The 25,994-nt window shown below is 42.3% G+C and overlaps 4 protein-coding genes across 5 annotated transcripts; 1 reads left to right on the top strand and 3 right to left on the bottom strand.

Moving 5' to 3' along the window:
* Window positions 1–717: 717 nt before the first annotated feature.
* Window positions 718–9,374, bottom strand: alkbh8 (alkB homolog 8, tRNA methyltransferase). Of its 2 annotated transcripts, none has more exons than XR_016491499.1 (11): window positions 8,835–9,366; window positions 8,371–8,602; window positions 8,121–8,252; window positions 7,086–7,181; window positions 6,868–6,972; window positions 6,517–6,587; window positions 4,517–4,623; window positions 3,972–4,107; window positions 3,582–3,847; window positions 1,805–1,954; window positions 718–1,618 (listed from the first exon to the last, which is right to left on the bottom strand). XR_016491499.1 is itself a non-coding variant. In XM_036961796.2 (11 exons), exons 1-11 carry the CDS (start codon window positions 8,967–8,969, stop codon window positions 884–886), a joined length of 2,190 nt encoding a protein of 729 aa, XP_036817691.1. In that variant the 5' UTR covers window positions 8,970–9,374; the 3' UTR covers window positions 718–883. The 2 variants fall into 2 exon arrangements, 1 of the variants encoding a protein (XP_036817691.1); XM_036961796.2 differs by having other exon boundaries at window positions 3,947–4,107; window positions 8,835–9,374.
* A 7,372-nt stretch (window positions 9,375–16,746) lies between these two features.
* On the top strand, window positions 16,747–17,011 carry sln (sarcolipin). Its single transcript, XM_090219156.1, has one exon. It carries the CDS (start codon window positions 16,842–16,844, stop codon window positions 16,935–16,937), a length of 96 nt encoding a protein of 31 aa, XP_090075282.1. The 5' UTR covers window positions 16,747–16,841; the 3' UTR covers window positions 16,938–17,011.
* Window positions 17,012–18,000: 989 nt separating this feature from the next.
* LOC110503474 (olfactory receptor 2AT4) lies at window positions 18,001–19,010 on the bottom strand. The gene has a single exon (XM_021581809.3). The coding sequence runs from the start codon at window positions 19,007–19,009 to the stop codon at window positions 18,059–18,061; it is 951 nt and encodes a 316-aa protein (XP_021437484.1). The 5' UTR covers window position 19,010; the 3' UTR covers window positions 18,001–18,058.
* A 1,323-nt stretch (window positions 19,011–20,333) lies between these two features.
* LOC110503473 (olfactory receptor 2AT4) lies at window positions 20,334–21,411 on the bottom strand. The gene has a single exon (XM_021581808.3). It carries the CDS (start codon window positions 21,328–21,330, stop codon window positions 20,356–20,358), a length of 975 nt encoding a protein of 324 aa, XP_021437483.2. The 5' UTR covers window positions 21,331–21,411; the 3' UTR covers window positions 20,334–20,355.
* Window positions 21,412–25,994: the final 4,583 nt, after the last annotated feature.

Below are 25,994 nucleotides of genomic sequence, written 5' to 3'. Positions count from 1 at the left end.
AGCCCATTACCCAGTGATCCACTCAGCTATTTAACTCCTCTGTTGGACCTTATCTCCTTAACATTTGTGTGTGTGTGAGTGTGTCCATCTCAGGTGTGGTCTAGAGAGCCAGACTCCCTTATAGCGCGTAGTCCTGAATACTGATACTCCGGCTGCTATTCAGCAGATAGGGAGGGTTGGTGGTGGTGGGGGAGAGAAGCAGCAAGACAGGATGGGAAAGGGAGGAGACAAAGAGGGAGAACAATGAAAGAGGCAGTGTAGTGACCACAATGATCCCAGTTTACAGCAGAATGGAGAGACAGAGACCGATGGAAAGAGAGGAGCAGTCAGTTTACGAGCTGAACATTTTGGTCCCCTCTCTCTGATTGTCTGGTACCCCCCCCCCCATTGAGATGAATTAGTCTGGCATTGGGAAGCAATGGTGGCAGCAACAGACAAACACACTGTAGTAACTATACCAGACCTTACAGTGACTCAGCTTGGCAATGAAGGGGACTTAAAGGAATAGTTTAACCCAAAGCTAAAGTCTCCAGGCCACCAAAGTGGTCTTGAATCTAACGGAGGTATGAAAACTTAAGATTTTAAAGTGAACCATTCAGATGTTACGACACAAATCTTTCAAGGTTACCATTCAACACCCTGGGGCTTAAAACTAAGTACATGAAGTTGGAGTGAAGAAAATCAAGCAGGCATTTTTCCTCATTAATTTGAAGGACATTTTGTTTTTCAATCTTTATTATTTACAACAAATCAGAGATAATAAAACAGTTAATTGGTTTGTATAATTGTCTCATCTCTATCTGATGAGGCGAAGAGCTCATTTATTTCCGAATTCAATGTTTATCAGTTCAGGAGCACATTTACCTAAATGTGAAAGTGTGGTTTATCTGTCTCCAGTCTTCTTCAGTATGACACACCAGTTCCCCTGGTCGTGGTAGCTTCTCTGTATGGCCACCCCTCTAACCCTGACACACAGCTCCTCTAGCTCCCCCTTCTGGAACACATGGTAGTAGCGATGAAACACTGGGCTGGGAGCAGGGGCCTGGGCTTCAGTGGGGGGGTCTAAAGTATTTTTGGAGCCTTGTTCCCCATGCTCATCCCCTCCCCTCCCCTGGTTACACCCTCCTCTCCCTCCACCCTTGAGGTGCCAGGGCACCAGGAGGTCCTGGGAGGTGAAGGCAGTGCGGTTGGTGTGAACGCTCAGTTTTGCTGGACTCTCTGTCTCACGGTGGACCTTGGTGCAGTCTGTGGCTATGCCTGAAAGATCCTGTGCTGTGTTGTGGGCATCTGTGGCATTGCCTGAAAGATCCTGTGCTGTGTTGTGGGCATCTGTGGCATTGCCTGAAAGATCCTGTGCTGTGTTGTGGGCGTCTGTGGCATTGCCTGAAAGATCCTGTGCTGTGTTGTGGGCGTCTGTGGTACTGCCTGTAAGACTCTTTGACTCCTGGTTGTTGTGGTCCGTGGAGTCGCGTGTAGGAGGACCCTGTTGTCTGGTCTCTTTGAGATATTTGGACTTCTGCTTGTTATATTCCTGTTCAACAGCCCACACATAGATCAGCGCCCGTCCTCCAGGCCTCAGCAGTCGAACAAGTTCCTCAACCACAGCCTGCCTCCGCTTCTACACACACAAACACATAAATAACTCAAACTACTACACTCGATTAAACATGAAATAAGATATGTTTTAGTTGATGACCCCTGACAGCTTGATAATGAAATAATCTCAATGTGAAATACAGAAATCATTAAATCAAGTTGAATTAAATCACTAAAAGGAAAGCATCTGTGTTGGTGTGTGTGTGACCTGTGTGGAGAGGTGGTGTATGACCGCAATAGAGATGCAGGCATCACAGGTGTCACTGCGCAGAGGTACATTGAGGGCATCTGACACAAAGGCCTGGAAGCCTCTTTCAGAGCAGATCTGGACCAGAGCACTGCTACGGTCACAGCCCACCTACACACAGGAAGGACATACAAACACACACAACTTTATTAGTCCACACAGCCCACCTACACACAGGAAGGACATACAAACACACACAACTTTATTAGTCCACACAGCCCACCTACACACAGGAAGGACATACAAACACACACAACTTTATTAGTCCACACAGCCCACCTACACACAGGAAGGACATACAAACGCACACAACTTTATTAGTCCACACAGCCCACCTACACACAGGAAGGACATACAAACGCACACAACTTTATTAATCCACCCAGCCCACCTACAAATAAGAGATACAAGTACACACAACTTTATTAATCCATATAGCCCATACGCCGCAGAAGGTAGCCTACTGGTTAAAGCGTTGGGCTAGTAACCGAAAGGTTGCTAGATCGAATCCCCGAGCTGACAAGGTAAAAATCTGTCGTTCTGCACCTGAACAAGGCAGTTAACCCACTGTTCCTAGGCCGTCGTTGTAAATAAGAATTTGTTCTTAACGGACTTGCCTAGTTAAATAAAATTACAAATAACACACATGCAACACTTGCATTGTAATCTAAACTTCCTGATTAGTAATTACTCCTTTTCCACAGTGTTCTGATGAAATAGTGAGAGGAATGAACACAACTACTGATTATAAACCTCCTATATGACCCCAGCAAACCCCATTACTGGCCTGCCTTATCGAGAGAATCATTAAGACTTTCACATCCTCATCAAAGTCACCCAACTTATACCGCATGATGAAAATTATAGCCAGACTAGCCATCCGCAACAAGTCACAGCAGAGTAGGTGAGGAGAGAGCGAGGGAAATTGATAGCAGTAATAATCTTTTGAATAAAACTCTTGTTCAGGGGAGAAATGTAATTAAGCTTCATGAGTCATTTGCTCTAGCCTATAAGGAAGGGACTGGGGGAAGGGACTAGGGGAAGGGACCGGGGGAAGGGACCGGGGGGAGGGACCGGGGGGAGGGACCGGGGGAAGGGACCGGGGGAAGGGACCGGGGGAAGGGACCGGGGGAAGGGACTGGGGGAAGGGACTGGGGGAAGGGACTGGGGGAAGGGACTGGGGGAAGGGACTGGGGGAAGGCAGGAGGAGAATTTCAGATATTCTGTTTTATCGTGCGCGCACACGCCACGAAATACACTCTCACTCTTACACAGAGACAGACACACAAAGGTCAACATTTGCATTCAATTCAAAGTAGTGAAGTTATCACTATTAGAATGGCTGAGGGGGGAGTAGAGTCTCTGCAGGTAATCAATTTTCACAAAAGTAGAGTAGCATTCACAAGGCTTCGCTATGCCGGGAACATCGTGTAGAGACTGTTTTGGAGTCTTTGAAAGCCTATATGGTATATCTAAAGCATAGTCTGAGTACCAAGATAAAAGAAAACGTTTTGTTTCATACAAATAATAAATGTTTACAAAAATAGCGTAGCGTTTATAACTGTCTATTTTCTTCATCAGGCTTCACACAGCTGAGCCGTGGAAAAAGTCAGAACACATGATAGGCTAATGGAAGAGCGAGAACAGAACAGTAGGGTCAATAAACAGGACACTCTCTTCCATAGATAGTGTTAAAAGATGGAAGTATTAATAAATTACCCTCACAGATCCCCCTTACCGCAATCACATCCGGGTTGACGCCCAGGTACTTTCCATTCCCACAGCCCACATCAGCGAGAATGCTTCCTGGTTCTAGGGAAGACAGGAAGTGACACACGCGTGGCCAGGGAGAGTGTCGAGTGCTGCTGAAGTGACAAGCGATCTCCTCGTACACGCGGTGCACAAACTCCGCCTCCAGACGGCAGGCGTCAGTCTGGCTGCGAGGGAGGAAGGGAGGCGAGGGAGGGGCAGGAGGCTGCTGGCTGTCACAGGCCGAGGGGTAACCTGCACAGAAGAGAGACCGGGACAAACGGGTCAGCACAGGTAAAGGTACACACAGAGACACATCAATCCAATCTGCTTTGAACAAATAAAAGAGCTCACCACAGTCACATGGTGTACGGCGCACCTTACGGAAGGTGAGAGAGGTCCTGGTGCCCCTCCTACTTAGGGTGAGGTTACTATGGTTACTGAGGTCAGAGGTCACTGCAGCAGGGGATTTTGGGTCACAGGCTGGCACCACATCAAACTTCCTGGGGGTTATCCTGGAAAACCACAGAAAACACTCATTTAACTAGACAGTTCCCCCAAATGGTGGTTTCCTTACTCTGTCAGCAGTCAATAATCAAGGTAAGGACATCAATCCATGCTTTTGGTTTAGTGTCCATGGTACTGTTTACACATACTAACATTTTAGCATAATGTTCACATCCTCCATAAGTGACTGTTGAGCTTCATAATAGATTTTAGGTACTCTGGATGTTTTGAACCCGAAGCGTGGATTGCTGTCATACCTGTCCCTAGACTGTTAATGGTGTAAGGAAACCAATGTAATTTTGTAATTTGGTTGAACTGTCCCTACACCCACTAGTCTCATCCTCTTCTCTCTCTCTATCTCTCTCTTACCAGTGGGTCCATAGGTATCAGCTCTCTCCCTCCCCATCTCTCTCTTACCCGTGTGTCCATAGGTATCTGCTCTCTCCCTTCATCACCAGGAGACTGCGCCGTGGCAACACTACGGCAACCGAGCGGCCTTCAGGATGACGAAAATCCATCACCGTCTGCAATGAGAGATAAATGGAACGAGAGGGAGACAGAGAGATGGCGAGAGAGAGTGACAGGATATAATGGAATTTCAGACACTGCTGAACAGGTGTGTTACAAAGCAGGAACAGATCACAACATTCTCCTCCATGAAATCACAGGCCTTACTGATATCTACATGCTCATACACACACGATCTGGGCTCTCTTCCTCCTCTCAGATCATCTGGGGAGTATCACCCCATCAACAGAACCACTCAGCTGTGACCAAATCAATCCAGAACCAGACAGCTTCTCTATGCTACAACCCCCAGCAATTATTCACACACACAAACACACACAATGTTTACTGATTCATTACCTTTTCCTGACAACTTCCTGTTAAATGATTACTGCAGAGGAAACAAAGATGTCCTCCAGTAGGTCTAACCTGTCAGTCCAGATAACCTACTGCACTACAACGTCAGAAATATTAACACATACCTACTACCTCTGTACCGGCACCCCCCTGTTTATACTGTTCTTTTTCACTGCTCCTCTTTCATTACTTGTTACTTTTATCCATATTTTTTTAAACTGCACTGTTGGTTAGGGGCTCGTATGTAAGCATTTCACTAATATGACTAATAAAATTTGATTTGAGTAGAAGCCTAACCTTCGCTTACTATTCATTTCTACTGAACAAAGACATTGCCAAACACTCAAAACTGTCAACTAGTACATTACAACTTACAAAACAGAGACGTCCCTCCATCACAAAGACATGTTACAGTATCAAACGCTCACTCAACACTGCCTACCACAGCTTCAGAGACAAGGATATGTCTTATATTATACCAAATTAACTATCAGTCAAGGCTGTCAACTTCTCTCCTACCAGTCTGGGCATAAAACTTCCTTTCACATGGAGAAGTTCCTTATCATTCTGTCAGACACGCAGCACGGTACCCGTTGCTAATGGCACCACTGCAGGAGCAGAGGAACAGAGGTTTTGATTTATTTAACCAGGCAGTTAAGAACAAATTCTTATTTTAAATGACGGCCTAGGAACAGTGGGTTAACTGTCTTGTTCATGGGCAGAATGACAGATGTTTGACGCCTCAGCTCGGGGATTCGATCTAGCAACCTTTCGGCTACTGGCCCAACGCTCTAACCACTAGGCTACCTAGTGGTTACTGGCCCAGAGCTCTAACCACTAGGCTACCTAGTGGTTACTGGCCCAGAGCTCTAACCACTAGGCTACCTAGTGGTTACTGGCCCAGAGCTCTAACCACTAGGCTACCTAGTGGTTACTGGCCCAGAGCTCTAACCACTAGGCTACCTGCCGCCCCAAAAAGATGAAGTGTCGCATCCTCTAACCCTGTCGAATCTAAAGCAGCCTCCCTGTCAGCCTGTCACAGGAAAACCTGCCCCCTCCTGTCAACCAGTCATTTACTGACAGTGTCTGCCTTGTAGCTGTGACAGGAAACAACTTCACACAGACATATGGTATCTCGTCCTCATTCCAACATCTGTCTTTGCATTTCTTTCATTAATTCACCAAAAAGAAGCAGTCTTCAAAGACACGCATCATTAACTCAGTCTATGAGACGGAACTCTCCACTAGTGTGTGTGTGTGTGTGTGTGTGTGTGTGTCTTGCGGGATCCTAAGTAGCATTGTGAGGGCCTCTCCAGCAAAGAAAGGTCTTAAACATAACTAACCCTCCATTAGACTGCAAAACCTTTACACACACACGTGCAAACTCACACTTCCCCATCCTCAATCCTTTAATTAGACTGCTACAGTCACACGCTCACAAAAACTCTGAAAAGCTTTTTCCACTGCCTTGAGAGAGAGACGGAGAGAAAGGGCGGGGGACAGAGTATAGACTTAATGTTCTGTGAGGACATTAAAACAGATTGAAGATGTACCTTAGCCCCCAGGCTTAGGGAGAGGATGAGGTCTTCAAAGGCAGAGTGAGTGTCCACATGAGGAGGAATACCTAACAGCAACACAAATAAACCATAAGCTCAATGGTTTGCCTTTAAACACCAGCACTATTAACATGAGTTATCCAAACATCAACCAGTACAAAGGTATATAAATTCCCTCTGAATAACTGACATAAGGATTGTGTTCATTTTCAGTTCCACACACTTCACAGTCTGATTCTACAGCAGCATTGATTCTACCTTCATTGTCCTCTGCCTTCTGACTGCAGAGCACGCTGCCCCTGTGTGGTCAAGGAGGGTACTACAGCTGCTGGATGAGATTAGACTCACCTTGTCCAGACTGGTACTGGTTCACAGTCAGCTGGTCTGGCATGACTTCTGTGTGTCTGTCCCTAACACACCTCTCCAGCACAGGGACACACACCTGGGGAAGACCTGGGAACAAGACCACAAACATAAATTTATAGCAAGGAAACCACTGAATATATTCCATACACAAACACCATACAATATTACGATGGTCATAGGGACTGACAAGACACACATACCTCCAGGTAACGGTTTGTCTTTGTCCACGTTGTTGTTGTCATAGCGAAACTCGTAACCAAAATGCTTCACTCTCCTGTGCTTCAGGACTTTCTGCACTGGAAGACGAACAACAATTATTAGCCAGTGACTGAAACCTGCACAGGCACTGACAGTTGGTTGATTGGTTGTTTGGGGACCTACATGGTGAATATGTAACATACAGTCTGGATTTTTTTGTTGTCATTTAGCAGATGAGTTTATCCAAAGAGACTTATATGATCAATTAGGGTTAAGTGCCTTGCTCAAGGGCACAGACAGATTTTTCACCTAGTCGACTCAAACCAGCGACCTTTTGGTTACAGGTCCAACACTCTTAACTGCTAGGCTACCTGCTGTGTGACAGTGCTTGATTCTGGAAATGGTCCTCAAGTCCTATACAAGCCAGAATGTTGAATAAAATGTATATTTGAACTTACTATGCCAATTGTCCATGGTATTGGTCCTTCAGCTGCTCTAAATTTGAGACAAAATATCTACAGGAAAGTATTGTTTGTTTGACTTTTTAAGAGCACCGGTACTGAAGTTGACGTTTCTATTCCCTGGCACAGGCGCAAAACCATGTAAACACCCAGAAGACTTTGGTTAGTATGCATGGTTCGCATCTGTATTTCTGTCTTGTGCACGTGCCTCCAGTCATGAGCAAACATCTATTTTAATTGCCACACACATAGACCCGTGTTTTGAAATTGGTTGAATAATACTTTCCTGTGGATATTTTGTCTCAAATTTCAACCAGCTGAGGTACCAACACCACAGACAAATGGCAGAGTAAGTTTAAATATAATATTTTTCAACATTAGTGACAGATAAGGGACGTTTAGGATCGTTCTATATAAATGTGTGTGCGTTGTCCACATAACTTGTAGTCGTCGCCACATTCTGTCACTAGTTGATTGGTTGACTGATTGATCAGAAGGAATAACACATATTTAGAATATCTGAACAGGGCCCATGTGTTGTGTCTGTGAAGGAGTGGTTTAAATCCGACTGCTCACCAGTGACATCCTCATCGTGGGACGTCCAGTCTATAGCATCCAGCAGGAGAGCCTCTTCCTCTGGAGACACAAACTCCTCAACCAGCACCAACCCTGGGGGGAGGTCCACACACCCCCACAACTCACTGTCCACTGCAAGGAGACAGACACAAACACAAGTTACTACAGGGAGCATAACACACACACCATTTTTTTTCTTCTTCAGATCTGACTGAGTCAACTATGGTGACCCCCACACACACCTATTTACCTGTGTTGACATAGCTCAGGTACAGTGTGACAATCTGGTCCCCACGCTGCAGCTGTCGTCCGTTGAGGGCGTGTCCTCTCTGGGCGCTGACTTCTGACCTGTAGGTCACTAGGGCGTAGGGTTTGTGTGGGGGCATAACCAGGATTTCCACCTCGCCGACCTCTTCCAGCACGTCCTGGAGCTGCTCACGGCTCACACCGTTACCTAGCCCACCGTTAGCCACCACCAGGCTCTGCAGAGAAACATCAATGTAGCTAGCATTAAAGTCCTAGACCGTGTCTGTCATTTTCTAAAATGGCTACCTAGTCACATTGCACAGTATATAGCTATTGTATTCGTGTTCAGTCTACTTTATAAACGTACAGATGTGTTCTTGCTGTCAGCAGCTAGCTACAGGTGCTAGCTACAGTAGCTAACACGTAAACTAGCTTACTCTCCCGCAAAACAAAGACTGCCGTTATTACCTTGGTGGGCTGTGATACTGTGCTTATACCCTCATGTTTCAGTAAAGTATGACTGGCTTTGATTTGCTTTCGGAGAAGTTTCTTCTCCTCTTTACTTCTCCTGACAGCTTTCACGTTTTCAGAGCAGGACTCCATGGTGTAACTACTAAATACCGTCCCACTGCTACACAGACCTGAGAAATGCTTCCGGAATCACGTAAAATACATATCCAGGCGTTGTTGTAATATCTGGAATGCGTCAGCAAAACCTAGGCAGAGGAATGCGCCTCATACAGTCGTGTCCCCTAATCAGATTTTGCGAATGCATGCCAGATTTTACAACCCCTGGATAGGTATTTTGCGGATCAGGTAATTACATCACATGCTACAGCGAGCTGGTACTAGTTTTGCTAACACCAGTCTCACTCTAAATTCTTAATTTGTGTATAGTCATGTGGGTAGCCTGTCAACCAGGGTATAATCTGTTGCTAGACTGCACAGTTGATGACATTGCACACAATCATTGGTTGATGCATGCAACGCCTGAGCAAGGGAACCAATCATAGGAATATGACGCCTAACTGCCCAGTTGATGACGTCACACGGAACCATTGGTTTTGTTTTGTATTCCCAGCGTGATTGGTCCCTGAACACATAGTAGATGATTTCGAAACGTAAAGACCTTCCATTTTCTAATCTGTAAGAACGCAAAAGGGCTGAAACGCTTTGGTGTTACTTTTATCATCTTCCACTGTCCTCAAAGAGTTGCTGAATTTTCACTTCAGTTTGCTCCTCAATTCATTCACCTCGAAGAGCGTGATAACACCAGTGTTCCCTTAACATTATTCCAATTATTTATTTGTTTAACTTAAATTGATTCACTTACATTTAAGTTATTATTGGTACCAGGTCTACTGACTCAAATTGGACTACAGCTACTTGCATGTGTTTGATTTGTGAAGGATAGTGAACTGGGCATGGTGAATCAGTCTTACCTAAGCCTTAATGTTGGGTTTGCAGGCGACTGCCGATTGACTGATCTTCAACGATCCTTGCGTCTTAAATAACTTACTCGTTATTATTTGTAGATCAGTCATTCTGTCTCGATTTCCCCATGATACATTATGGTTTTGAGATCCTTTTGTTGGTCAATTTCTTCAACACTTTGATGTTTGTAGAAATGTTTAGATAATGAATGAGACTATAACACAATTGATATGGTCGGAAAAAATCCAAAGAAAAACCAACCAGAATTTATTTTTTTTGAGATCCCATTCTTGTTCAATGGAAAGCAATGGGACCTTTGCAATTCCAGCTCCCAGATTGCAATTCCTATGGCTTCCACTTCAACAGTGTTTGTTCAAGGTTTCAGGTTTGTTTCTTCCAAAACGAGTAAGAATTTTGAGTTTTGGTACAGAGAGTCACAGTTGGAAATCAGTCTTTCGGGGTGCGACGAAGAGGACGCGCACTTGCTAATTTTACTTTTCGTCTACTTTTCTATAACATACTTCTTTCTGTATGAAATATTATAGTTTATTTACATGTTAGGGTACCTGAGGATTAAATAGAAATGTAGTTTGACTTGTTTTAACAAAGTTTAGCGGTAATTTTTTGGATTCATTTGTCTGCATGTCGAAAGAGTGGATTACTGAAATCGCTGGTGCCAACTAAACTGACTTTTTGGGTTTTTTTCTGACAAAACGACCATGCATGTTGTAGCTGGGACCCTTGGCATTGCAAACAGAGGAAGATTTTCAAAAAGTGATTAAGTGATTATTTCATGGCTATTTGTGATTTTATGAAGCCTGTGCTGCTTGAAAAATATGTTGATGTTGGGCGCCATCCTCAAACAATCACATGGTATGCTTTCGCTGTAAAGCCTATTGTAAATCGGACAATGCAGTTAGATTAACAGGAGTTTAAGCTTTTAACCGATATAAGATACTTGTATGTTCATAAATGTTTAATATTACGATTATTTATTTGAATTGCGCACCCTCCAATTTCACTGGATGTTGTCGACAGGTGTCCCGCTGACAGGACGCCTAGGGCTAAGACCTGAGAAAGGAAGTGGACATTTTGCCTGTTCTGGGAACATGAACTTTTAGGTTGCATGGAGGTTCTGATAACATTTTACTATGGTCCCTGAAAGTTTCCTCGGAGATTTTATTAATGTTCTGAGAATGGAAATTCTAAGTTACTTAGATTTTTTTTGTATAACTTCTTTATTAAAACTTTCACTGAATGTCAAGACCTTTAACACTACAATATTTTTTGAACACCAATAGGACACATGTAAATTAATTTCCTTAGGCATTAATCATGTAAACACATTTATTTTTTACTGTGACATGGCATCAGTGAGATTTGAATTTATAACCTTTGGCTCTCTATCTATGGAATTAGTCCACTTTGTCACCAGGACAGAGAGAGCCTGCTCTAATTGTTATGCATGCAAAGCTGTTCATTTTAGTCTATTCAAACAGACCCCATTTCAAAGAAAACAATCACTCATTAATATCAGGTGTGGCCAATTAGTAGGCACTGGCCAACACACATGGACTCACTTAACAAGACAGAGGCTAGAGAGAGCTTGCTTTATCCTGAGAACAGAATGTATAAATAATATTCTTGGAATATTCTCTGAACTTTACTAAGGTTTTCTTGTGGCTTTTTATAGAATGTTTTCTTAATGTTCTCGGAACAATTAGAGAACGTGACTTTAAATAGAACCGTTTCGAAACTTGTAGGAAACGTTATACTGAAGTACTGAAATTCCCACAGTAGGATGTTGTTTCTTAACGTTCTCTGAACTATTTGAGAACATTCCCAATGTCAAACCAGTTGGAAAATGTTCCTAGAACAAAATGTAATTAAATGTAACCATGTTTGAACTTTTAGGATGCCTTCCGTTAAAGTAATAAAATATATATATATATATACATTTTTTTTCTTAAATGTTCTGAGAATGTTCCAAAGCGGCAGGGTAGCCTAGTGGTTAGAGCGTTGGACTAGTAACCCGGAAGGTTGCAAGTTCAAACCCCCGAGCCGACAAGGTACAAATCTGTCGTTCTGCCCCGGAACAGGCAGTTAACCCACTAGGCCGTCATTGAAAATAAGAATTTGTTCTTAACTGACTTGCCTGGTTAAATAAAGGTAAAAAAAAAAAAAAAGCGACTATCAGAATGTTGTGGGAAGGTTGCATGCAGAATAACTATAGCCATTAATACATGAATTTCTATAGCTCCCCCCCCCAAAATGTTACACTTGAGGAGTACCAATATGGCTGCGCGGTGCTTCAATACAGCACCCCCGTCAGTCATCTAGGGTTTATACAAATCATTGTAATAAACATATTGTTCTCAAAATGTTATGCTGGAATTTTCCGTTAATATGGGGAGCAGGATATGGAAGGATCTTCCACTGTCCAGTATCATCACTGGACTGACTATTGGATTTAAAGTAACATGAGACATCATCTGGTCTCCAAATATAACAATAGCACAGGAGACTGGTCATAGATTGACTATTTTTAAGAGGTGAGTGAGGCCTATATTGTCTCTCTCTCTCACCGATTCACTGTTTGCATTCTCCCCCAATGAGTGTGTGTGTGTGTGTGTGTGTGTCAATGTGTGTTAGTGTGTGTATGAGGTCCACTTGGCTCTGCATCTCTGACAGCCGCATATGGCTCTAAGAGGAGTCCAAAATAGAGAAAACAGGATAACCCTCAAACTGTTGAGACATGGGTATGTCAGCAGGCCCTGACCACCACTCCATGTTGATACATGGGGATGTCAACAGGCCCCAACCACCACTCCATGATGAGACATGGGGATGTCAACAGGCCCTGACCACCACTCCATGTTGAGACATGGGGATGTCAACAGGCCCTGACCACCACTCCATGTTGAGACATGGGGATGTCAACAGGCCCCGACCACCACTCCATGATGAGACATGGGGATGTCAACAGGCCCTGACCACCACTCCATGTTGAGACATGGGGATGTCAACAGGCCCCGACCACTATTCCAGGCATTCTGAAGGGGTCATGGGTGTGTAGTGTGCATAAGTGTAAGCAATATTAGGTCGCAACTCCAGTTTAGTGTGTGTGTGGTTTTATATTGCTACTGTTGCCCCTACTTGCTCTTTGAGGGATTAGGTGTGGGATGCTGTTGTTTGTTATACACTTATAAAAGCTCTGAAACCAAATTAAATTGGATTGATTTGGTAGGACACAAACAGTGTTACATAACCCAGCTGTTGTTTGGTTGGCCAGACTGTTTCCATAACAGAGGGTTCCCCCTGGCCAACACAGACATGTCTGTCTAATTAGCGAGATGGCTGAGGACAGGTGAGGGCTTTGTTATCACACACACACACACACACACACACACACACACACACACACACACACACACACACACACGTGGGGACCTAAAATGTATTTCCATAAATTATATTTAACCTTAACCTGTAACCCTAACCACTAATCCCTTACCCTAAACCTAGTTTTAACCCTAACCCTAAAACCCTTGGCTTAAAATAACCTTTGTCCTAGTGGGGATGTTGGAAATGTCCCCAATAGTGAGATTTTTGATTTTATTTTTTACTATCCTTGTGGGAACTTTTGGGTATTTTAGGTCCCCACAAGGATAGACGAACCAACACACACACACACACAGCAGGCAGAAGGGGATTCTGTACTCATGGTTTTGAGGGGTTTATTTGAGTGCTGGAACTGTAGTGTATTCAGGTTTGTCACCTGGGAACCAACACCTGGTCAAAGTACACTGTACACAATCAATAAGAATGTGTACATACGCTAGTGTAATTATGTATGTTATCCACCTGTCCAATAGCATCACTCCATGTTGATATTTCCCAGAACACTCCATCAGTGCTGTCTGTGGCGACAGCGGGACACAGATGCAAGGCCTCCATAATTCCAGTAAGAGACAGTCCCTGGATTATATTAATCTTCTTGGAATGCCTATGGAATCCTGGAATGAGAGCGTCTCGGAATACTCTCTCAGCAGTCCTGCTGTGACCCGTGTGTGTGTGTGTGTGTGTGTGCGCGTGTGTGTGTGTGTACATGTGTGCAGTGTGTGCGTGCAGGCATGTTGCGTGTATTTATGGATTGACCACCATTGAGGGCAGGTTTAGCAGCAGATTTGTGATAACAATATTCTCCTTAAGCAGCTGTCAAATGTATAGCTAGTTGTGAGGTTAGCTGTTGTGATCTGTAACAAGTTAGCCTGTCAGTTATTACAACAGCTGTTGTTGTTTCTGAACGGAATACTCCATGACAGTGTGTGACAAACGAATGTCCTTTCAATATTAACTAATGTCCTGTAACACTTAGAAGGCACGCCAATACACCGCCAATCACCAAAGCACAACATGATAACAAGTCACTATCAAAGTCAGTGTGCAAATATTGCTCAATCGCAGCACTACTAAACATCAATAACATCTTATCAACTGGGTCGTTCCACCAATTAAGTGCCTTTTGAGTAATGAATTTGAAATCGTTTATTTAACCTAATTCTAACATTCTGTCATAAAGAGCTTGCAAGTTATACATTGCACTGTACTTGTGTATGTGACAATAAAACTTGAACTTGAACTAAAGAGCAAATGTTCAACTTAATAAAAAACAGTTTTTCCCATCTCTAGCAGTTGATAAAACATATTTTCTATAGTAAGTGCCTATTAAATGCCCCAAAAAGTAACAGGGTTGAAAAGTTTATCTTAAATCAGCCCGAAATCCCCCTGTGACAGGGGGAATGGAAGCGTGTTGTGTGCAACAGGAAGGGACAATTGAATACAAGCTTCACAATAAATAAAAAATGTTAATACATCTCTAGCCTGTTTATCTATGGGTAACAGGGTGGACATAGTATACACCACCTGCTCAGTTTTCCACCACAAAACACCATAAAATGTTCATAAAGAGTAAAACCAGTTCACCTACTTTTAAACTGCGATTTGACTATCAGATGTTCAATGTGTCTTTTGATTTGTATTTTTAAGGAATAATTTCACCATGTTAAAATGAGAGTTTAGTTTATTTAACAGGGTTGACGTTAAAATGAGGGATAGGATTGGAATCACTAATTACATTAAATAATTCATCATCTTCAGAAATTACTTTTTTTTAAAGCAAGTCTATTCATATTAAAAATCAGATGTATTGAATTTCAATGTGGTCTATTTTAAAGGCTGCTTAATTTAATATAACAGGCTTGTAAAATGCTATATTTCCTTTTAGTGCCCATGTGGCCCTCTAAAAGGATACAGGGAGTCATAGAGGTGAATTGTGTGAGTTGAATCTATACTCCAGCCATTGGTTATTGTGTGAGGTGAATCCATAACCAAGCCATTGGTTATTGTGTGAGTTGAATCCATAATATTGTATTTAGAACTACTGTAATCCAGCCCAGACAATGAGCTTTAAAAATAACACTTGTGTCCCCCATCCCCTGGGTCCTACCCTCATCAGCAGAGGTGTGTGTGAGGGTCCGCATGTGGTTGCATGTCAGGTTCCATTGTCAGGCTCCAGATTGTTCGGCTCCACCCCACGGCCCAAACATCCAGAAACTATATCTGAACCTTGGGCAGTCGATTGGCAGGAGGTTACTTTAGAGGTGGGCCCTGGCCCTCAGGACTGTAGAAGACAGACGGACAACTCTGAAACACAGACCACAGGACTACAGAGGACCGTTGCCTGTCACACCCACCACCAGACCCAGCCAGGTAAATGCCCAATGGCTGACATTTTATACTGTCTAGATAGACACACTGTAGATATGGAAGTGTCTGTCAAGTTACTTACTCTTCTCTGCATCTGCAAATACAGAAAGGAATCTTGAATCTTGCCCTGGAGGCAGAACTGAATGATTTCCACTACATGGGCCAGATGCGAAGTCAACATTTTGGACTTCAGGTTAGGGTTAGACATTAGGGTTAGCTGTGTTGTTAAGGTTAGTGTTATTGTTAATCTAGCTCTCACAGTCTCATGTCAGAATTAGATGTTCATCCATGTTTACAAATTTCACATTGCAAAGTGTTAAAGGTTAAGTTTGGACATTAACTCCAAGTGTTTTCAGTTAGGGTTAAATTTAGGCATTAACTCCAAGTGTTTTCATTTAGGGTTAAATTTAGGCATTAACTCCAAGTGTTTTCAGTTAGGGTTAAATTTAGGCATTAACTCCAAGTGTTTTCAGTTAGGGTTAAATTTAGGCATTAACTCCAAATTATTAAGGTTTGGGATAGGCTTACATTTTTTTTTTTTACATCAAAAACAACTTTCTATTGCAGGATTCAAACTTGCAACCTTTGGAATTAGAGGCAGATCCTTACAGCCATTTGCCATCCCCCATCTACAACACCAGAGCAAAACCGAAACCTACTAGAAGGTAACAGCGCTCACTGTTGCCCCTAGTGGATGACATCTCCCATTGTCCTCAGACAACATGGATGGATGTAGAATACTGACTTGTATCACGGATGACCTGGCTGTAAGGTTCGGGTTAGGTTTAAAATCAGATGTTATGACTTGGTGCCTATGCCAGCTAGTGACCATTCTGCAGAGCTGCCTTCGGGGCAAGATTCCTGACATTAAATGCCAATCTACTACAGAAAGGGCAATTCTGGCAAAAATGTAAAATGGGCTGGCTCACCTTAAGCCTAGTGGGCTTGTCTAAACTCTAAGTTTGGCACAAAATTATCATTATTCAGCTAATAATGGGGGCCTCGAGGTAGAATGGGCGTAAATGCCCAGGTCTTTTATCTGGTTTCAGTCTGTCCCTGGAGTAAGGTGTTGTTTTGGGATACAGTTTTAATTTGTCACCAGAAAATTCAAGGTCAACATCTTCCCCCCCCTTTCAGATTACACCTTCAGAGACTTTTGCCTCCCTGACAGAGTGACCTGCCCTCCCAAGCAAGGTGTGAGGACCCTCATCCTTCCTGTCTCCACACATTCCCATTCTTCTTCTCCTCTGCTGCCGCACCTCTCAGGGCAGAATGGACCGGTCTGTGCAGGAGCTGTTTCTGAACTTCACAGTAGTCTTGATCACTGTGCTGCTCATGTGGATCCTAGTCAAGACCTACCAGGCCTGAACCACCAGGGGACAGATACAGGGGGAGAGAGATGAACGGCTGAGAAATGGGGGGAACTGGGGGGTACATTTCAATCCAGTTACTGCAGTTGCAAACAATCTTGAAAGCTTATTGGCCGACAGGTAGCCTAGAAGTGGGCCAGCAGCCCGGGTTGCTGGCATCATCCTAGATGCCATTGCCTGCTGTTGTGTCCTTGAGCGAGGCACTTGACCCCCTACAATTTCTCTGCGGCTGATCCATGCGTCTGACCTATTGCTTCCAGTCCCTCGTCTGTGTTTGTCTCAGGGGTTTGGGGTGTGAGCATAAAGACACATTTCCATTAACGGACAACATAGCGAATGGACAATATAACGAACGGACAATAAAATACAATACATCTTATATTATCTTAACTCTGAAACATAGCAGTTGCACATGGTCCCTGAGAAATGAAGTGAATACAAGAAATTGAAAGGTATAGATATAGATTCACTGCTTCAGCTGTCTGCTAAGAAATACATGCAGTTCCTCACTCCTGCCTCTTAGAGGGACTGTTGTGTAAGAGATGAGTTGGCAAGCATTCTTTTTAAAAGGTCTACAATAAATAGAACTGTTATTGTACCCAAAATGTTTTCTCTTGTTTGATGCATCCAACATTATGTTTTAAATAATACATGTGCACCCAAATCATGAAAGTAAGCAGAGCACACACCCTACCTACATTCTTTGAAAATGTAGGAGAACCCCTTTTTGGTTCCGGATAGAACTCTTTTGGGTTCCACATAGAACCATTTTGGAGTCCATTTAGAATCCTCTGTGGAAAGGGTCCTACATGGAACTCAAAGAACTCAAAGGTTCTTCAAAGAATAATCCTATGGGGATAGTCAAATAATTATTTTAGGTTCTAGACAGCACCTTTTTTCTAAGAGTGTAGAGAACTTCACCTGGACTAACTGTTGATTGTGTGATGATGAAACAATACCAAACAAGCTGTTTGTTTTGGAAGCTAAACCCCTTGTCTTTATACTCAGTTAGGCCATGGAAATCATCAATAAAACACTTATAAAGCACACATGTACAAACATACAGTATAGTATTTTTATTTGATTGAACAAAAAATAATTTATTAGTCCTATGCGCTCTTATTGAACGTGCACTTGTATTCGTCTAAATCGCTTGATCATTATCTGTTTTATTTCATCAGTTCTTAGACAGTATATCAGTGGATTGATCATGGGAGGGAGCAGGCTATACAACATGATAATAACAATACGTAAATCAGCGCTGAATCTAATGCCGATATTACTGGCCAGATAAACAAAACACCTGGGGAGATAATACAGGGCAATGATGATCAGCTGACCACTGCAGGTAGAAAGGGTTTTGAGGCGGCCTTGGGGGCTCGCAATCTGAACAACTGCCACAATAATAGAGCAATATGTGAATATAATGAAAGCAAGAGGTCCCAGTAATACCACCATAGCTACAACAAAAGCAGGAAAACTATAAGGAGCCCTATCAGTGCATGCAAGCGTTGTTATAGCGATATGATCACAGTAGCACTGCATGATTTTGTTTGAGTCACAGTAAGGAAGAGGATAGGCCCTAATTACCATTGAAAGAGAGGGAAGGTGTGCAAGCACCCACGCAGTGACATTGAGTATATGAATAGTGGAGTTGTTGATAATCATTGGGTATCTGAGCGGGAAACAGATTGACACGTATCGGTCTAAAGCCATTATCAATAGGAGAAGGCTAGTTACGGCTCCAAAATAGTGCACTAAGTACATTTGCAAAAAACAACCAAAGAAAGAAATTGCTCCTGCCTGAAACCAATATCTGGCAATAATCTTTGGTAAAGTGGTGGTGCTGAATAGCACGTCTGACACGACCAGATTCAAAATGATAAAATACATGGGTTTATGGAGAACGTTATGAGTTGCAAACAAGATAATAACAACAACATTTCCTATTAAAATGCAGCAATAAACGAGGAATAACACAGTTGAGGCAAGACCGTAGAACTCTGGCTGAAGTCCAGGGAACCCAACGATGACAAACGCTGTCACAAAGCTGTGATTCCTCACTGACATGGTGATGATGTGTTCTCTTAGAACCAACACTGGAAAGTAATTAACATTTATGTTATAGTAAATTATCCATCATTGCAACCTTAGAGCAGCCTAAAAGTTTTTTATCAGGTTTTTGTCAAATCAAATGTAACATTGATCATGATACTGCAGTGTCAAATCCTAAATTGATATATGCATATGTAATGTCATGTAAATCATGCATATTGTCAGAAGAAGATTTTAACAAAGAAATGTTATGATAGCAGATTTCATGTTGGGGTTTGGCCCATTGTGCATTTACCATTAATTATTTCAGCTCACAGACAGAAATGTTTTACAATGCCAACAATCATAATATATATGTATAATTGTTTTGTTTGTAAATAACCATCAGTAAACCTTTGAAAATGATAATGTATAATTTGTTTATTAATATGATTAATTACATGTGAATGTATTGACTTACATAATGTTTAACCAGGACCTTTAAAGCTATACTAATCATGAACAACAGGCCTTATGCATGGATTTACTAAATGTAGTAGGAAACAAACAAAACAATAATATGTGTAAGAAGTTTAAAAGCAGACATTCAAATAAGGTGTTGGCAAATCAAATGAGAAACAAAGTACCTTTATCACTCATCATCCATGTTCTCAGTTTGATACACCAAAAATCAAATACATTCTGTTAGAAAAATGTCCTTACCTCGATTACAGTAAACTAAAATGTGAATACGAAGACACTTCCTGAGAAGCTCTTCACCAGAGATCTTTATGCTCACAATTTATCTACTGTGACCGAATAATTTATGATGACGTTGACAAGTTCTGGAGATGGCAAAGCCACAAGGGGAAAAACTGCCCAGTGAGCTAACGCAATACTCTTTCTACAACAAGAAACCCAACATGCTGTGTCTGTGTCAATCTAATGAAATGTGTTCCCTACTGAGCAGGTTAAACAGAATCAAGGCCTTCCTTGTATGTCAGTTTTGGATTTTAAGGTAGGATTTGGTACTCAGTTTATATTGTTGTAGGGAATTCTGAACATAATAAAAACTCCTCTGATTCAAAACAAATGTAATCGTCGGCAATACCTGGCAATAATCTTAGGTAATGTGGTGGTACTAAAGAGAATATCAGAAACAACCCGATTTAAAATAACAAAATACATAATGTTCTTCGTACAACAATTAACACTAAATGCTATATCTGTGTCAATCTAACAAGGTGTTCGCTACTGTTACACAGCGTTATGTCCATTTTGGCATTGAGGTCAGGATTTGGTACTCAGTTAATATTGTTGTAGGGACAAGTATTTCTAAACATAATAACAGAACTCAATCTCTGATTAAAAATCAACTTTAATCATTGGCTTACAGCAAATACATTATCTTTCTGTGGAGCAGTTGATTTTTTGAATCTTTTCATCAAGCTCTGTTTTATATGTTTGGTTTTGAAACTGTAAATCAGTGGATTGATCATGGGAGGGAGCAGGCTATACAACATGATAATAACAATACGTAAATCAGTGCTGAATCTAATGCCGATATTACTGGACAGATAAATAAAACACCTGGGGAGATAATACAGGGCAATGATGATCAGCTGACCACTGCAGGTAGAAAGGGTTTTGAGGCGGCCTTGGGGGCTCGCAATCTGAACAACTGCCACAATAATAGAGCAATATGAGAATATAATGAAAGCAAGAGGTCCCAGTAATGCCAGCATGGCAAAGATAAAAGCAGGAAAACTATAAGGAGCCCTATCAGTGCATGCAAGCGTTGTTATAGCGATATGATCACAGTAGCACTGCATGATTTTGTTTGAGTCACAGTAAGGAAGAGGATAGGCCCTAATTACCATCATCAAAGGGCAGGCTTTCGCAACAATCCAAGCAGTGGCACTGAGAATATGAATAGTGGAGTTTTTGATAATCATTGGATATCTGAGCGGAAAACAGATTGAAACATATCGGTCTAAAGCCATTATAAATAGAATATATGAATTTACAGTTCCAAAATAGTGCACTAAGTACATCTGGACAAAACAACCTGTGAATGAAATGGCCCCTGCTTGAAACCAATACCTGGCAATAATCTTTGGTAATGTAGTGGTGCTAAAGAGAATATCAGAAACAACCAGATGTAAAATAACAAAATACATGGGTTTGTGGAGATCCCGGTCTGTTGCGAACAATACAAGAATAACAACATTTCCTACTGCAGTGCAAAAATACACCAGGAATAACACAGTTGAGGCAAGACCGTAGAACTCTGGCAGAAGTCCAGGGAACCCAACGATGACAAACTCTGTCACAAAGCTATGATTCCCAGCTGACATGATGATGGTTTCTTAGACAACCTGCGGAAATAAAGCATTCATTAATTATCCTTCATTGAAATCTAAATGGAAATGTTATCTATTATCATCGTAAAGTATATGAGTTACCCCCATGACTTAAAATGTTATATTGTATGAAGTTGTAACTCATTTTATTTGGCCTAGTTTTGTCAACTCAATTTGATTTTACCTAACTTAAGTTACCAGGCTGCCTTTCATCTTTAATGTACAGTATGTCAACTCAGGAAATCAAGTTGAATTAACAAAACTAGGTAACAACTAGGTAGCACAATTGGTTGTATTACATTATAAGTTCATGAATTTTCATACATTTTATGTCAATGGAGTAAAATCTTTTTGTTGTTGACACTAAACGTTTGACAGTGAAAAGTACATTAATAGGATGTTAATGCAACATGTATCATTATAGGTTACTGTACATATCTCTTCTAGCATACCGGTATGTTTTAACGTTGCATTATTGTATTGATATTACAAGTGATATGACATTTTTCATCATGTTATACACTGAGTATACAAAATACTAAGAACACTTGCTCTTTCCAGGACAGACTGACCAGGTGAATCCAGGTGGAGGCTATGATCCCTTATTGATGACACTTGTTAAATCCTCTTCAATCAGTGTAAATGAATGGAAGGAGACAGGTTAAAGAAGGATGTTAAGCTTTGAGACAATTGAGAAATGTATTGTGTATGTGTGTCATTCAGAGGGTGAATGGGCAAGACAAAATATTTAAGTGCCTTTGAACAGGGTATGGCAGAAGGTGCCAGGTGCAGCAGTTTGTGTCAAGAACTGCAACGCTGCTGGGTTTTTCACACTCAGCAGTTTCCCGTGTGTATGAAGAATGGTCCACCACCCAAAGGACATCCAGCCAACTTGACGCAACTGTAGGAAGCATTGCAGTCAACATGGGCCAGCATCCCTGTGGAACACTTTCGAGACCTTGTAGAGTCCATGCCCTGACGAATTGAGAGTGTTCTGAGGGCAAAAGGGGGTGCAACTCAGTAATAGGAAGGTGTTCCTAATGTTTGGTATACTCAGTGTATGTCCCACTACATATTACTGTCAAGATATGAAGACATTTAAAGAATAATACTCAAATAATGAATAACCATTATTCAGCAACCTATTTTTGCCCAATGTGTGGCATGTCAATACAAAAGCTGCATCTCACAATAAATCTTTCAATGGAGTCTTTTGTCATGAAGTGAAGTTATCCAATGTTATCATCTAAAGATTAGAGAACATATTCCATTTCATTCATAAATTCAGAAAACACATTAAGAAGATGCATGAAGTGAGTCATCAAGACATGCCATGTAACTCCAGATCTGCAAAGTAGTAAATCAGGGCTTACCCAAGTCTGATGTCTGACACGGACACTTGCCGTGTCCAATTTATAATAACGGTTGACACCCCGTGACATAATTCTGCACCTGACCTTACTCCCTAAGGTCATTTTCCTCAAGGTGTTTATGAGGGGTTTTCTCTTGTTTGTCGTTATTTATTTCAATCCTGTAATGATTCAAAATAAGACATGTTTTTATTTCATCATACTTAATGATAAAAGCTAGTTAGTTGGCTATCTTAATATCTTAATCTGTCTCATAAAGCTAGCTAGCTGCTATGGGAGACCAACATGGTGATGACCTCTTTGGGTTTAATGGTGGCCATCTTGAAGCATGTGGGGACAGCAGACTTGGATAGGGAGCGATTGAATATGTCCGTAAACACATCAGCCAGCTGGTCTGCACATGCTCTGAGGACGAGGCCAGGGATGCCGTCTGGGCCAGCAGCCTTGCGAGGGTTAACATGTTTAAATGTCGTACTGATGTCGGCCACTGAGAAGGAGAGGGGGGGGGGGGGCTGCAGTCCTTGTTAGCGGGCGGAAACAGTGGCACTGTACTACACTCAAAGCGGGCAAATGTGTTAAGTTGGTGTCCGTGACGTGGCTGGTTTTCTTTTTGTAGTCCGTGATTTCCTGTAGACCCTGCCACATACGTCTCATGTCTGAGCCGTTGAATTGCAACTCCACTTTGTCCCTATACCAACATTTTGCTTGTTTGATTGCCTTGTGGAGGGAATAACTACATTGTTTATATTCTGCCATATTCCCAGTCCTCTTTCCATGGTTAAATGCGGTGGATCGTGCTTTCAGTTTTGCGCGAATGCCGCCGTCCATCCACGGTTTCTGGTTAACAACCTATATAGCACTGTAACAGTAATGCAATTAACAACCCAAATAGCTCTAACAGTAATCAAATTGATAAGCTCTATCGCATTGAAACAGTAATCCAATTAACAACCCAAATAGCACTAACAGTAATCCAATTAACAACCCAAACAGCACTGTAACCGTAACCCAAATACAATTTATACATACAGTTTATACACCGGATGAATATACACAAGATATACTAAGAATGATATGTACAGCAGTAGATATAAATTCAGCAAAAAAGGAAACGTCCTTTTTTCAGGACAATGTCTTTCAAAGATAAATCGTAAAAATCCTAATAACTTCACAGATCTTCATTGTAAGGGGTTTAAACACTGTTTCCCAAGCTTGTTCATTGAACCATAAACAATTAATGAACATGCACCTGTGGAACGGTCGTTGAGACACTAACAGCTTACAGACGGTAGGCAATTAAGGTCACAGTTATGAAAACTTAGGATACTAAAGAGGCCTTTGTACTGACTCTGAAAAAGACCAAAAGAAAGATGCCCAGGGCCCTGCTCATCTGCGTTAACGTGCCTTAGGCATGCTGCAAGGAGGCATAAGGACTGCAGATGTGGCCAGGGCAATACATTGCAATATCCGTACTGTGAGACACCTAAGACAGCGCTACAGGGAGACAGGAGGGACAGCTGATCGTCCTCGCTGCGGCAGACCACGTGTAACAACACCTGCACAGGATCGGTACATCCGAACATCACACCTGCGGGACAGGTACAGGATGGCAACAACAACTGCCTGAGTTACACCAGGAACGCACAATCCCTCTATCAGTGCTCAGACTGTCCGTAATAGGCTGAGAGAGGTTGAACTGAGGGCTTGTTGGCCTTTTGTAAAGCAGGTCCTCACCAGACATCACCGGCAACAATGTCTCCAATGGCCACAAACCCACCGTCGCTGGACCAGACAGGACTGGCAACAACGTCGCCTATGGCCACAAACCCACCGTTGCTGGACCAGACAGGACTGGCAACAACGTCGCCTATGGGCACAAACCCACCGTTGCTGGACCAGACAGGACTGGCAACAACGTCGCCTATGGCCACAAACCCACCGTCGCTGGACCAGACAGGACTGACAAAAAGTGCTCTTCACTGACACTTTGCGGTTTTGTCTCACCAGGGGTGATGGTCGGATTCGCGTTTATCGTCGAAGGAAGATCTTCAATGATAAACCGAGGCCTGTACACTGGAGCGGGATCGATTTGGAGGTGGAGGGTCCGTCATGGTCTCGGGCAGTGTGTGACAGCATCATCGGACTGAGCTTGTTGTCATTGCAGGGAATATCAACGCTGTGCGTTACTGGGAAGACATCCTCCTCCCTCATGCGGTACCCTTCTTGCAGGCTCATCCTGACATGACCCTCCAGCATGACAATGCCACCAGCCATACTGCTCGTTCTGTGCATGATTTTCTGCAAGACAGGAATGCCAGTGTTCTGCCATGGCCAACGAATAGCCCGGATTTCAAACCCATTGAGCACATCTGGGACCTGTTGGATCGGAGGGTGAGGGCTAGGGCCATTCCCCCCAGAAATGTCCGGGAACTTGCAGGTGCCTTGGTGGAAGAGTGGGGTAACATCTGACAGCAAGAACTGGCAAATCTGGTGCAGTCCATGAGGAGGAGATAGCCTGCAGTAATTAATGGAGCTGGTGGCCACCAGATACTGACTGTTACTTTGATTTTGCCCCCCCCCCCCTTTGTTCAAGGACACATTTATTCCATTTTTGTTAGTCACATGTCTGTGGAACTTGTTCAGTTTATATCTCGGTTGCTGAATTTTGTTATGTTCATACAAATATTTACACATGTTAAGTTTGCTGAAAATAAACGCGGTTGACAGTGAGAGGACGTTTCTTTTTTTGCTGAGTTTACTAAGAATGATCTGTGCAGCAGTAGATATACTAAGAATGATATGTACAGCAGTAGATATACTAAGAATGATATGTACAGCAGTAGATATACTAAGAATGATATGTACAGCAGTAGATATACTAAGAATGATATGTACAGCAGTAGATATACTAAGAATGATATGTACAGCAGTAGATATACTAAGAATGATATGTACAGCAGTAGATATACTAAGAATGATATGTGCAGCAGTAGATATACTAAGAAAGATATGTACAACAGTAGCTATACTAAGAATGATATGTGCAGTAGTACTGTAGATATACTAAGAAAGATATGTACAGCAGTGCATATATTTGAGCTATGTCAAGAACCCAGCATACAAAATAATATGCGGTGTGTATAAACAGTGAAACTGAAATGCAATGTCCAGTACTAGAAGTATTGGAATGTGTTATGTCGAGAATACAGTATTTAAATACACAGAACAAAATCCCATGACAAAATGGATAGAATTGCAGGAACCTAGCTTCCGGACCAGATTTTGGAA

Source organism: Oncorhynchus mykiss, chromosome 24 (assembly GCF_057628025.1).
Source record: "Oncorhynchus mykiss isolate SJ-2025 chromosome 24, ASM5762802v1, whole genome shotgun sequence".
Classification (NCBI taxonomy): domain Eukaryota; kingdom Metazoa; phylum Chordata; class Actinopteri; order Salmoniformes; family Salmonidae; genus Oncorhynchus; species Oncorhynchus mykiss.
This window is presented reverse-complemented; position numbering and strand designations above follow the sequence as displayed.